Source organism: Microcaecilia unicolor, chromosome 6 (assembly GCF_901765095.1).
Source record: "Microcaecilia unicolor chromosome 6, aMicUni1.1, whole genome shotgun sequence".
Lineage (NCBI taxonomy): Eukaryota > Metazoa > Chordata > Amphibia > Gymnophiona > Siphonopidae > Microcaecilia > Microcaecilia unicolor.
This window is the reverse complement of record NC_044036.1, coordinates 195836221-195850312: the sequence shown is the minus strand read 5'-3', so window position 1 is coordinate 195850312 and position 14092 is coordinate 195836221. Positions and strand designations below refer to the sequence as shown.

General features: G+C 44.9%; 1 protein-coding gene and 1 non-coding gene across 2 annotated transcripts in view; one reads left to right on the top strand and one right to left on the bottom strand.

Annotated features, from left to right (window-relative positions):
• DOCK3 (dedicator of cytokinesis 3) overlaps window positions 1-14092 on the top strand; it is an 873576-nt gene that overhangs the window by 452242 nt on the left and 407242 nt on the right. Inside the window, exon 28 of the mRNA XM_030206787.1 lies at window positions 4767-4861. Coding sequence (XP_030062647.1) covers window positions 4767-4861 — 95 coding nt within the window. The remainder of the gene's footprint in view (window positions 1-4766; window positions 4862-14092) is intronic.
• Window positions 3761-3842, bottom strand: TRNAS-UGA. Its single transcript has one exon. It is a non-coding gene; the product is annotated as a tRNA-Ser (tRNA).

The window sequence follows — 14092 nt, the reverse complement described above, 5'->3', positions numbered from 1 at the left end:
CAAATGTTAGACCATTCTTCTAGCTTCCGCAGATCCTTTTTCGTGTTTTCCACTCCCTCCCTGGTGTCCACTCTGTTACAAATCTTAGTATCGTCTGCAAAAAGGCAAACTTTACCTTCTAACCCTTCGGCAATGTCACTCACAAATATATTGAACAGAATCGGCCCCAGCACCGATCCCTGAGGCACTCCACTACTCACCTTTCCCTCATCCGAGTGAATTCCATTGACCACCACCCGCTGGCTTCTGTCCGTCAACCAGTTCCTAAGCCAGTTAACCACTTCAGGTCCTATCTTCAGCCCATCCAGTTTATTCAAGAGCCTCCTGTGGGGAACCATGTCAAAAGCTTTGCTGAAATCTAAGTAGATTACGTCTATAGCACGTCCTTGATTTAATTCTCCGGTCACCCTGTCAAAGAATTCAATGAGATTCATTTGACACAATTTCCCTTTGGTAAAACCATGTGTTTCGGATCTTGCAACTTATTGGCTTCCAGGAAATTCACTTTCCTTTCCTTCAGCATCGCTTCCATTACTTTTCCAGTAACTGAAATGAGGCTTACCGGCCTGTAGTTTCCAGCTTCTTCCCTATCACTACTTTTGTGAAGAGGGACCACCTCCGCCGTTCTCCAATCCCAAGGAACCTCTCCCGTCTCCAAAGATGTATTAAACAAATCTTTAAGAGGACCTGCCGAACCTCTCTGAGCTCCCTCAATATCCTGGGGTAGATTCCGTCCAGTCCCACTGCTTTGTCAACCTTTAGGTTTCCTAGTTGTTTATACACACTCTCTTCCGTGAACGGTGCTATATCCACTCCTCTCTCATATGTACTTTTGCCAGTCAATCGCAGTCCTTCTCCAGGATTTTCTTCTGTGAAAACAGAACAAAAGTATCTATTTAGCAAATTTGCTTTTTCTTCATCATTAAGACCTGTGGAGTCTGTTTACTGTAACCTATCTCTAGAACAGCATTGAAATGTCCAGAAATGCCCAGAGCCACAGCTTTAAGGTAGGTGTAATCAGAAAATAGTCTTACCTGTGAGCTCCTAAATCCTTCCAGTTCTGCTGCAGAGACAAAACCTCCTGGAGAGAGGCCACACCTCTGCTTTACAAATGACTTACAACAAAAAGCAGGTGGGGAGGGGCCTCCACACACTGTGGAAACAGAAAAAAAGGAACTAATACCGATTTTAAAGCACTTGTTAAATCCAGTTCTCAGATTATGAACTATCAAGTACAAATATCCAGAAAGCAGTTTTAAAATCTGTTACATAGATTACAGATATCAATTAGAAATTAGAAATAGCCACAAAGCAGTTAGTTAGGAAACACAGATTATCAGATCACAAGTTTAGCTGAGCAGATAAAAACAGGGTGTTTTTTTTCTCCTTTTTCTGGTATAATAGAAATGCAGTGACAGATTAGGATTGGGGGGGGGGGGGGGGGGGAATGGAGAGAGTTGCCCAGAGCCACTGCTTTAAGGCAGGGGTAATCAGAAAATAGTCTTATCTGTGAGCTCCCAAATCCTTCCAGCTCCGCTGCAGAGACAAAACCTCCTGGAGACAGGGTCCACCTGTCTGAAGTTCACTGCACCACTAAAAACTGATCCAGGGAGCTGCATACTGCTGTCATGGAGCTGGGTATGACATTTCAGGCTGGCATAGAGGCTGGCAAAAAAATGTTTTTTATTTTTTGGGTGGGAGGGGGTTGGTGACCACTGGGGGAGTAAGGGGAGGTCATCCCTGATTCCCTTCGGTGGTTATTTGGTCAGTTGGGGCTCCTTTTTGAAGCTTGGTCGTGAAAAAAAAGGGACCAAGTAAAGTCGGCAAAATGCTTGTCAAGCCTGGCTTTTTTTTTCCATTGTCAGGCAAAGCCGGCCATCTCGTGAGCATGCCCCCGTCCCGCCTTCACTACCCTACCGACACGCCCCCTTGATGTTTCGCCAGCTCCGCGATGGAAAGCAGTTGAACCTGGCCAAAATCGGCTTTCGATTATTCCGATTTGGCCGGGTTTAAGAGATCACCGGCCATCTCCCGATTTGTGTTGGAAGATGGCTGGTGAACACTTTCGAAAATGAGCTGGTTAGCTAACTGAACTGCAGTCATTGGAACAAATGCCATCCATAATTGATCTGCTGTTATTCCAGTATTTTCCAGTTGTCTCTATCTCTTAAATTACTCTCTGGTGTGAGTATACATAGAGTTCTTATTCAACATTTTTTGTTTAAAAAATAGTTCATCTGCTGAGGGAACCAAGGATGATTTTTGTGCTGGTTTATAAAACAAGACTGCCCAAAATGAAAAAGTTCTCTTGATTTGGCTCTCTCCTTGCTTGATTTTGTCGGAAAAATATGCCGGCTGATATTCAAAGTGATGGAAGAGTTTCCTGCCTGGTTACCTAGACAGTGCTGCTGAATATCACCATAGACCACCCAACAGTGTGCAGGTCAGGAGGAGACATGGGTTATGCAATATTCAGTGTGGGCACCAGCATAGCTCAGTGGCTGAATTTAGAACAGCTGAAAAGCTGCCCTAAATTCACTCGTGTAGCTATGCTGGCTGCAGCATGGAATATCAGCCAAGACCCACTACAAACAAAAACAAAACAAAAAACCTACAAAAAAACTTTTTAAAAGGAAGCAGGGTACCGCAGGCAGCCATCAGCTGTCAGCTCTGCATCTGCTCCTCCTCTCAGCTCTCACGTCACTGCCCGCGCTGCAACCTGAGAGGTGAGAGGAGGAGCAGATGCACAGCTGACAGAGGAGGAGCGGATGCACAGCTGACAGCCGATGGCTGCCTGTGGTGCCCCGCTTCCTTTTTAAAAACATTTTTGCAGGTTTCCTTTTTTTTTCTTTTCTTTTTGAAGAAACATGGGAGGGGGGTTGGAAGAGGAGGTCCTGCACAGCTGTCTCCACTGTAGCCCAAGGCTAAGCAACAGTTAAGGCACAAGGAGGGGGAGGATGAGGGCTGGAAGAGGACCAGAGACGGAGGGGGGGAGAGGGTCCTGACAGCACAGATGAAGGGGGGAGGGGGGATCCAGAGACCTGAGAGGAGGGGTGCAGGGAGACCTGAGAGGAGGGGGGAGACTGACCAGTGAGGGAGGGGAGGGGTCCTGTGACAACAGAGCGGGAGAGGCAGACGGAGGGGGTCCTGCGAACACAGACAGGGAGGAGGGGAGGTATCTCTGGCACACACACTGTCTCTCTCTCTCTCTCTCTCTCTCTCTCACAGTCAGTATCATTCTCACTCTCATACACTGTCTACAACACACGCTATGTCTCACATTGTATCACATTCACTCTCTATGTGTCACACAGTCACTCTCAAACACTCTCTCTATCTCATACACTCTCAATCTCACAGAGAGTCTGTGTATCGTACACATACTCTCTCACACTCTCTCTCACACACACACACTGTATGTGTGTTAAACACTCTCTCACACTCACTGTGGCTCACATACGCACTCACACGCACTGTCAATCTCACACACACACTCTCTATCAGACACACTCGCAGCCAGACACATTCACTCTCACTCACTCAAACATACACACTCCGAGGAAAACCTTGCTAGCGCCCGTTTCATTTGTGTCAGAAACGGGCCTTTTTTTACTACTAAGTACATAAGTAATGCCACACTGAGAAAAGACCAAGGGTCCATCGAGCCCAGCATCCTGTACACGACAGCGGCCAATCCAGGCCAAGGGCACCTGGCAAGCTTCCCAAACAAAACTGTACTAGTAAGACAACCTTGCTGCCCTGTAGTCAGCAGGATTTGAACCTGCGCAGGGAGACCTCAATGGATTTCAAGTTCATCGCCTTAACCACTCGGCCATGACTACCACACCCTCTCCAAAGGAAATTATGCAATGTGGCACTTGCCAACAAGCCACCTCTGGAATATCCCTCACACTCTGAAACTCCCAAAAAGAATTCACTTAATTTAAGATTTTCTATATTTCAGGAAATGGTTGAAAGCTTGACCCTTCTCTCAAACCTTTAATCAACTTGCTAGTCACATACACAAAGACCAACACTGCTGCACATCCTGTTGCAGGGCTTGCATATCCACTCCTCCTGTAGCTGAAATTGTTTTCTTGTACCTTTTCTGATTCCACATGCAGATTTTCAGTTAATCTCCCTTATTTTCTATATAATTCCTGTTATTCTTTATCAGTCTATATGTTCCCATCTGCTTATACCATCTGCTGTCTATTAAGATGTTTTAATATGTATTGTGTTGACATTGTACATAGCATGCTATGCCTTAATATGTAATTTTAATACTTTTACTGCTGTACTTTTCTTCAAAAAGATATAAATCCAAATTAATAAAATATATATATATAAAATGCCCTTAGTAGCACAAGCCCTGCGGGCAGAAGAATAACCTGAAGAAGATCAGTCTTGAAAGAGATTCCCCCATCTAGCCCTTAGTCAATGAGAGAATACAAAATTGCTGGAGAATAAGCTGTTCTCCAGGGGAAAGAAAGAACCTGAAAAGAGAAGAGGGAATGTAGCAGCTTCTGTCAGGCTGGGCAACAGCAAAGTGTCAAATAGAAAGTGATGATGAATGATATAATTTTAATTGGAATGACTGTGATGGGGCAAGATAGAATACTACAATTCATATTGTTCTAGTCATCTTCTTTGTGTTATCCTTTTTATCATATACCATAGGAATGCAAAACTGCATTCAACTCAGAATGTACTGGAGGTATTTGAGATTAATGATGTTAGTAATGATTTTCCTATATGGTTATTAGGAGTTTCTACTGAAGATTTTTTGTGCCTTTCGGAACTTGATGAAATTGAGTGTCTTCCCCCGGGACTGGATGGTGATGAGGCTCCTTACCAGCAAGTAAGTCTGTGGAAATCATCATTCTTGGGTATTAATTCACTAACTGGGGATATTAATGTTCAGGGCTTCAGCTGTTTCTAGCCTAAATTTGACAACTGTGTCTGAGTGTGTTGTAAACACAGTATAAGATCTTAATTTCAGCAAGAATCTCATACATTTCAAAACAAAGTTATTTTTAACACATTTGACCACAGCCCAAAGAGTTTTGCATCTTCACTAGGGTCAGGTAGCAAAGTGAATTTTGTCAACAGGTGAGGTGCCAATGTCTTTGGACCCAGTTGTGACTGAGGGCGGGACATTCACCCTAGAGGAGAGGAGATGGTTTCCTTAGAGCCCAGAAGGGAGAAAAAGAAGTCTCTTTGGCTAAATTAGGGTCTTTGGAAAATAGAGCAAGGACTAGATGGCCAGATTCAAGATGTCACCAGTGACCCATTTTAAACCCAGTTACAGCAAGGGTAGGAGTGACTGGAGATTGCTCCTGCCCCGAGACACACGGGACCACCAGGAACGATGAAGGTAGGCCAAAGGGGGCTGGGAGGGCAACAAAGTGAATGCTTGTGGGAGAGGGGCTTGATCAGGGGGTCTCTGAGAGTGGGGGCTTTTAGGTGAGCCTTGATGGAGGGGTCACCTTGATCCCGGGTGGATGCAATGGGTCAGCACAGATGACACTTTTCAGATGCCATCCAAGAGCATCAGGTCACAGCTTTTTGGTAAAATAACCCCCGTTTTTTCCTTGGCATTATTTTTCTGTACTAGTGAACTGTTTTACTTGCATTTGCATCTACTACTACTACTACTATATCTCATTAGTATTTAACCTGCAGCAACATAAAATGCCACCTTTTATGGTAATATAATGTGTTACCACCATTTAACATGCGTTAAGGGGCAAACAACATGTAAAATGAAGATACATACCTGTAGCAGGTATTCTCCGAGGACAGCAGGTTGAATATTCTCACAGATGGGTCGTCGTCCGCGATGGCCCAGGAGACTGGAACAACTTAGAAAAATCTAGACGTCTCGGGAACACTCCATCGCGAGGGCCGAGTGCACCGCGCATTCACGAACGGCTTAATGCGAGCGTGTCCTCTTCAGTTATATAAAAAGCAAAATAGAAAACTGGAACAACTCCAAGGGGAGGAGGGAGGGATTGTGAGAATATTCAGCCTGCTGTTCTCGGAGAATACCGGCTACAGGTATGTATCTTCATTTTCTCCGAGGACCAGAAGACTGAATATTCTCACAGATGGGGTATCCCTAGCTCCCAGGCTCACTCAAAACAAAGAATATTGGTCAATTGGGCCTTGCAACGGCGAGGACATAACATAGATTGACCTAAAAAGAAACAGAACTAAGTGAGAGTGCAGCCTGGAACAGAACAGAAATGGGCCTAGGAGGGTGGAGTTGGATTCTAAACCCCGAACAGATTCTGCAGCACCGACTGCCCAAACTGACTGTCGCGTCGGGTATCCTGCTGAAGGCAGTAGTGAGATGTGAATGTGTGGACTGATGACCACGTTGCAGCCTTGCAAATCTTTTCAATAGAGGCTGACTTCAAGTGAGCCACTGACGCAGCCATGGCTCGAACATTATGAGCCGTGACATGGCCCTCCAAAGTCAGCCCAGCTTGGGCGTAAGTGAAGGAAATGCAATCTGCTAGCCAATTAGACATGGTGCGTTTTCCGATGAGAACTCCTCTCCTGTTGGGATTAAAAGAAATAAACAGTTGGGCGAACTGTCTATAGGGCTTTGTCCGCTCCACGTAAAAGGCCAATGCTCTCTTACAGTCCAAGGTGTGCAACTTGTCTTCACCAGGGCGGATGTGTGGACGGGGAAAAAATGTTGGCAAGACAATTGACTGGTTCAGATGGAACTCAGACACCACCTTCGGCACAAACATAGGGTGAGTGCGGAATCTTTACTGGAAACAAGCAAAACTCAGGACACACCCTCTGAAAGACCCAAGGAAGCAACTTCTAAGCTCTCAACATCCAGGCCGTGAGAGCCAGAGACTGGAGGTTGGGATGCAGAAGCGACCCCTTGTTTTGGGTGATGAGGGTTGGAAAACACTCCAATCTCCACGGTTCTTCGGAGCACAACTCTAGAAGAAGAGGGAACCATATCTGACGGGGCCAAAATGGTGCAATCAGAATCATGGTTCCACAGTCTTGCTTCAGTTTCAACAGAGTCTTCCCTACTAGAGGTATGGGAGGATATGCATACAGAAGGCCTGTCCCCCAATGAAGGAGAAAGGCATACGACACTAGTCTGTCGTGGGCCTAAAGTCTGGAACAGAATTGAGGGACTTTGTGATTGATCTGAGTGGCAAAAAGGTCCACCGAGGGGGTGCCCCAATCTCGGAAGATCTGGCGAACTACATTACATAAGTACATAAGTAATGCCACACTGGGAAAAGACCAAGGGTCCATCGAGCCCAGCATCCCGTCCACAACAGCGGCCAATCCAGGCCAAGGGCACCTGGCAAGCTTCCAAAACGTACAAACATTCTATACATGTTATTCCTGGAATTGTGGATTTTTCCTAAGTCCATTTAGTAGTGGTTTATGGACTTGTCCTTTAGGAAACCGACTAACCCCTTTTGAAACTCTGCCAAGCTAACCGCCTTCACCACGTTCTCCGGCAGTGAATTCCAGAGTTTAGTTGTGTGTTGGGTGAAGAAACATTTTCTCCGATTTGTTTTAAAGTTACTACACTGTAGTTTCATCGCATGCCCCCTAGTCCTAGTATTTTTGGAAAGCGTGAACAGACGCTTCACATCCACCTGTTCCACTCCACTCATTATTTTATATACCTCTATCATGTCTCCCCTCAGCCATCTCTTCTCCAAGCTGAAAAGCCCTAGCCTCCTTAGTCTTTCTTCATAGGGAAGTCGTCTCATCCCCGCTATCATTTTAGTCGCCCTTCGCTGCACCTTTTCCAATTCTACTATATCTTTCTTGAGATGCGGCGACCAGAATTGAACACAATACTCAAAGTGCGGTCGCACCATGGAGCAATACAACGGCATTATGACATCCTCACACCTGTTTTACACTTTCCTAATAATACCCAACATTCTATTCGCTTTCCTAGCCACAGCAGCACACTGAGCAGAAGGTTTCATTGTATTATCGACGACGACACCCAGATCCCTTTCTTGGTCCGTAACTCCTAACATGGAACCTTGCATGATGTAGCTATAATTTGGGTTCTTTTTTCCCTACATGCATCACCTTGCACTTGCTCACATTAAACGTCATCTGCCATTTAGCCGCCCAGTCTCCCAGTCTCATAAGGTCTTTCTGTAATTTTTCACAATCCTGTCACGAGTTATCGACTTTGAATAACTTTGTGTCATCAGCAAATTTAATTACCTTGCTAGTTACTCCCATCTCTAAATCATTTATAAATATATTAAAAAGCAGCGGTCCTAGCACAGACCCCTGAGGAACCCCACTAACTACCCTTCTCCATTGTGAATACTGCCCATTTAACCCCACTCTCTGTTTCCTATCCTTCAACCAGTATTTAATCCACAATAGGACATTTCCTCCTATCCCATGACCCTCCAATTTCCTCTGTAGCCTTTCATGAGGTACCTTGTCAAACGCCTTTTGAAAATCCAGATACACAATATCAACTGGCTTCCCTTTGTCCACATGTTTGTTCACTCCTTCAAATAATTGAAGTAAATTGGTCAGGCAAGATTTCCCCTCACAAAATCCGTGCTGACTTAGTCTCAGTAATCCATGTCCTTGGATGTGCTCTGTAATTTTGTTTTTGATAATAGCCTCTACCATTTTCCCCGGCACCGACGTCAGACTCACCGGTCTATAATTTCCTAGATCTCCCCTGGAACCTTTTTTAAAAATCGGCGTTACATTGGCCATCCTCCAATCTTCCGGTACCACGCTCGATTGTAAGGATAAATTGCATATCACTAACATTAGCTCCACAAACTCATTTTTCAGTACTCTAGGATGAATACCATCCGGTCCTGGAGATTTGCTACACTTCAGTTTGCTGAACTGTCCCATTACGTCCTTTAGATTTACCGTGAAGTCAGTACGTTTCTCCGACTCATCCGCTTGAAATACCATTTCCGACACCGGTATCCCACCCAAATCTTCCTCGGTGAAGACCGAAGCAAAGAATTCATTCAATCTCTCCACTGCATCTTTATCTTCCTTGATCGCCCCTTTTACCCCTTGGTCATCCAGCGGCCCAACCGATCCTATTGCTGGCTTCCTGCTTTTAAAATACCGGAAAAAATTTTTGATATGTTTTTTTGCCTCTAATGCTATCTTTTTTTTCGTAATCCCTCTTGGCCTTCTTTATCTGCGCCTTGCATTTGCTTTGACACTCCTTATGCTGCTTGTTATTTTCAGACGGTTCCTTCTTCCATTTTCTAAAAGCGTTTCTTTTAGCCCTAATAGCTTCCTTCACCTCACTTTCAACCATGCCGGCTGTCTTTTGGACTTCCGTCTTACTTTTCTAATTTGTGGAATACGTTTGGCCTGGGCCTCCAGGATGGTATTTTTGAACAGCGTCCATGCCTGTTGTACAGTTTTTACCCTCTCAGTTGCCCCCCTAAGTTTTTTTTTAACCGTTCTCATTTTATCATAGTCTCCTTTTTTAAAGTTAAGCACTAACGTATTTGACTTCCTGTGTATAGTTACTTCAAGGTTGATATCAAAACTGATCATATTATGATCACTGTTATCAAACGGCCCCAGTACCATAACGTCCCTCACCAGATCATGTGCTCCACTAAGGACCAAGTCTAGAATTTTTCCTTCTCTCGTCGGCTCCTGCACCAGCTGCTTCATAAAGCTGTCCATGATTTCATCAAGGAATTGTAGCTCTCTAGCGTGTCCCGATGTTACATTTACCCAGTCTGTATTTGGATAATTGAAGTCACCCATTATTATCACATTGCCCATTTTGTTTGCGTCTCTGATTTCTTTTATCATTTCTGCGTCTACCTGCTCATCCTGGCGAGGTGGACGGTAGTACACTCCTATCACCGTCCTCTTCCCTTTTATACATGGAATTTCAACCCACAATGATTAAAAGGTGTGATTTGTGTTCTGCTGAATTTGGAATCTATCTGAGTCAAGGCTCTCATTAATATACAATGCTACCCCTCCACCAGTCTGGTCCACCCTATCACTACGATATACTTTGTACCCCATTATGACAGTGTCCCATGGGTTATCCACCTTCCACCAGGTCTCAGTAAGCCTATTATATCCAATTTTTCATTTAGGGCAATATATTCCAACTCTCCCATCTTATTTTTTAGACTCCTAGCATTCACATATAGACATTTCAGAGTATGTTTGTTGTTCTTATTTGTTTGATGCTTAGTGCTTGACACTATTGATTTGCCATCTTTTGTCTGATCTTTAGTTGTATTGAATGGCACCTGGCCTACCAAGGTCTGTTGTGCAACCTCAGTATCCAGAAACCCTATCTTCCCTGTTTGTGAGGTATCCTTGCAAGATACCTTATCCCGAACCATGCGCTTTTCAGCGACTGTCGGCCTTCCCCCCATTTCTAGTTTAAGAGCTGCTCTATCTCCTTTTTAAATGCCGATGCCAGCAGCCTGGTCCCACCCTGGTTAAGGTGGAGCCCATCCTTTCGGAATAGGCTCCCCCTTCCCCACAATGTTTCCCAGTTCCTAACAAATCTAAAACCCTCCTCCCTGCACCATCGTCTCATCCACGCATTGAGACTCCGGAGCTCTGCCTGTCTCTTTGGCCCTAAGCGTGGAACAGGTAGTATTTCACAAAATGCATAGTAAAGCTTTGGAATTCATTGCCAGAGGATGTGGTAAAAGCACTTAGCTTAGTTGGGTTTAAAAAAGGTTTGGGCAAATTCCTAGAGGTAAACTCTATAAACCGTTGTTATGGTAGACCAAGGGAAAGCTACTGCTTATCCCTGGAGGTAAATAGCATGGAATCTTGTTACTTGTGGGCATTCTACCAGATGCTTATGACCTTGCTCATCCTGTTAAAATCAGGCTAAAAGGACCTTTGGTCTGACCCAGTATGACAAGTCTTATACCTAATTTTTATGTATTACTTATTCACGCTAACAGTGGCACATTACCATCCCTTAGTTACAGTGATAGTGGTATCTCTGTATTAAATCCAAATTTTCACTTGCCCTTGGTGATGTCAAGAATTGTCTTTATTTGTTTTTATTTTAAATTAAAGTAGGGTATCCAGCTTATTTTCGAAAGAGATCGCCAGCCATCTTCCGACAGAAATCGGGAGATGGCTGTCGATCTCCTGAATCCAGCCTAAATCGGTATAATTGAAAGCCGATTTTGGCTGGTTCCAACTGCTTTCTGTTGGGGGGCCAGCGAAAGTTCAAGGGGACTTGTCGGCACGGTAGCGAAGGCGGGACGGGGGCGTGCGTTGAGATGGCCAGCTTCGCCCGATAATCGAGAATTTGGTCCACTTTATTTGGTCCCTTTTTTTCAAGTCCAAGTCCCAAAAAAATGCCCCAACTGACCAGATGACCACCGGAGGGAGTTGGGGATGACCTCCCCTGACTCTCCCAGTGGTCACTAACCCCCTCCCACCCTCAAAAATAAAACTTTAAAAACTTTTTTGCCAGCCTGAAATGTCATTCTCAGGTCCCTGGAGCAGTTTTAGTGGGTGCAGTGCACTTCAGGCAGGCAGACCCAGGCCCACCCACCCCCTACTTGTTACACTTGTGGTGGTAAATGGGAGCCCTCCAACCCCTCCCCCCCAAAACCCACTGTACCCACATGTAGGTGTTTCCCTTCCCCCCTAAGGGCTATGATAATGTTGTAGAATTGTGGGGAGTGGGTTTTGGGGAGGATTTTGGGGGCTCAGCACACAAGGTAAGGGAGCTATGCACCTGGGAGCTTTTTTTTTTTTTTACTTTTTAGAAGTGCCTCCTAGGGTGCCTGGTTGGTGTCCTGGCATGTCAGGGGGACCAGTGCACTACAAATGCTGGCTCCTCCCACGACCAATTACCTTGCATTTGGCAGGGTTTGAGATCGCCGGCATTAGTTTCCATTATCGGCAGAAATCAATGCCAGCCATCTCTAAAGCTAACCAAAATGCTGAGATTTGGCCGGCCCCGACCGTATTATCAAAACAAAAAATGGCCGGCCATCTCGTTTCAAAAATACGCTTGGCTCCTCCCTTTCGCGGTGCCGTCCTCGTAGATGGCTGGCCATGGAGATGGCCGGCGCCGTTCGATTATGTCCCTCTGTATTATCTAACTCAATGTCTGTCATTTTTCCAAGCTTCTGAAAAATAAGGTTTACATATTTTAAGAGCAACAAAGACAAAAAAACAAAATATTCAGCTTAAAAAAAGTATAAATTACTTAACCAAAATATAACCCTTACTTTTAATTGGCCTGATATGCAAAAAAGAGCAGAGCTCCTAAATTTATTCTCCTAAGCTCTATGCTTCTAAATTTGTGCCATATTTTCAGCCAAATGCATGAACATAAGTTTTCAGCTGAAAATTCTTTTTAATTTAGTAGCTTAAACGTTATAAATGTAGGCATGCCATTCATTTGCCTAGAGTTATGCACCTGATTTATGAGCCTAGTGCTGAAAAATCAGTGCTAAGCTCCTAATTTTATTTCCCTGCCCCAAATCCACCCTGTGGCCACCTGATGTTTTTTTTTTTTTAGTATAGCGTTATGCACTAAGCCCTAGTAAATTTTCAGAGAAGGCCATTCCTTATTGTCCAGTTAGACTGGTCCAGAGCACTAGGTTATATCCCCAGACAAGCAGAAGAAGGTAGAGAAAAAGATAAGTTCAGGTGATATCACCACTATAATAGCTGGTGCAGCCTGGAGATAGCCAGTATTTTTCTTTGCCTTCTAGCAGATGATTCAGGTTGGACTGATACAGCTGTTCTTTCCTTTTTCTCTATGGGCCTGACTGCCAAACACCTCAGTTACAGCCAGGTCCTGCCTGACTGGCCAAGTCCTATGGCTAATTCCTAGTTGAGTCTGTGACGTTTGTGAGCCCGTGGCCCAGAGTTGGCCACGTAAGAATCATCTAACCACCCCTGGGTAGATCAAGTCTCCTCAGAACTAAGAGTACTCCCAAAAATTTGACTGGACCACAAGTGGAGATGAACTGAGGCAGCTTTATTAGTAGCAAAAAACACAAGGCTAAAAGGGTAGCCAAACGGCACAGAAAGGCAAACAGGCAGCCTAGCTATACTGTCTAACCTACCTGAAGCAAGGCAAACATAAAACATAGAATAAGGTAAAGTAGAACAGCCTAGCTGTATAGGGAAATCAAACGTAAGCAGCCTAGCTGCACATCTCAATACTAGTGGACACAGTGCAAAGCATAAAGTATACAGTAAAAGTAAAGTAGAACAGCCTAGCTGTATAGGGAAATCAAACATAAGCAGCCTAGCTGCACATCTCAATACTAGCAGAGCAATGCAAACATATGGCATACAGCAGAATGCAATAGACTAGGCAAAGGGCCCGCCCTAGTGGGACAAAGACAAACAGGCAATATTTGACAGAAGTAACACCACTAGTGGTTAAGAAGAGGGTTCATTCTGTTAGTACACTCAGATGAGCCGCTGAACAACCGCGGCAAGCTCCCTGAAAACCAGAGTGGAGCAGAAACAAAAAAAAAAGGGAAAAGAAAGAGTCTCTTGAGGACCTGTACCGTAGGTAGAGGCAAGAGCGGATCACTCCACTCACAGAAGACTAGGGATGTCACCTAAGACAAGCAAACAGTCGCTGAGGCACCCGAACCAAATGCTCCCAAGGCAGGCAAGATAAAGCAGCAAAGCCCGAGCCGACGCTCCCAAGGCAAGCAAGTTGATAAAGCCAAACCTGAGCCAATGCGCCCAAGGCAGAAGACTAAATAGCCCAGCACAGCACCCGAGGGCCAGGAACCGCCCACGCTGACCCCTCCGTGCTCCAAGCACCACTCCCTCATCCAGAGATGCCTCGAGACATGGCCTCAGCCGCTGCACCTGCAGTACTCTCCATCATCCAGCCCACAGAGTCCCAAACACAGCACAAACCACTCACTGCATACAGCGACCAAAGAGTCACTGTGGGCGACAGTTTTAAAAACTTTGTACCACAGCATCAATAGAATCTAGCAGGCACTGCAGGATCTAGTTTAGTATTAAGGGGGAATAAAAAGAGAGAGAAAAGCAAGCATCATTAACTAGTTGCCATAGTGTACAAACC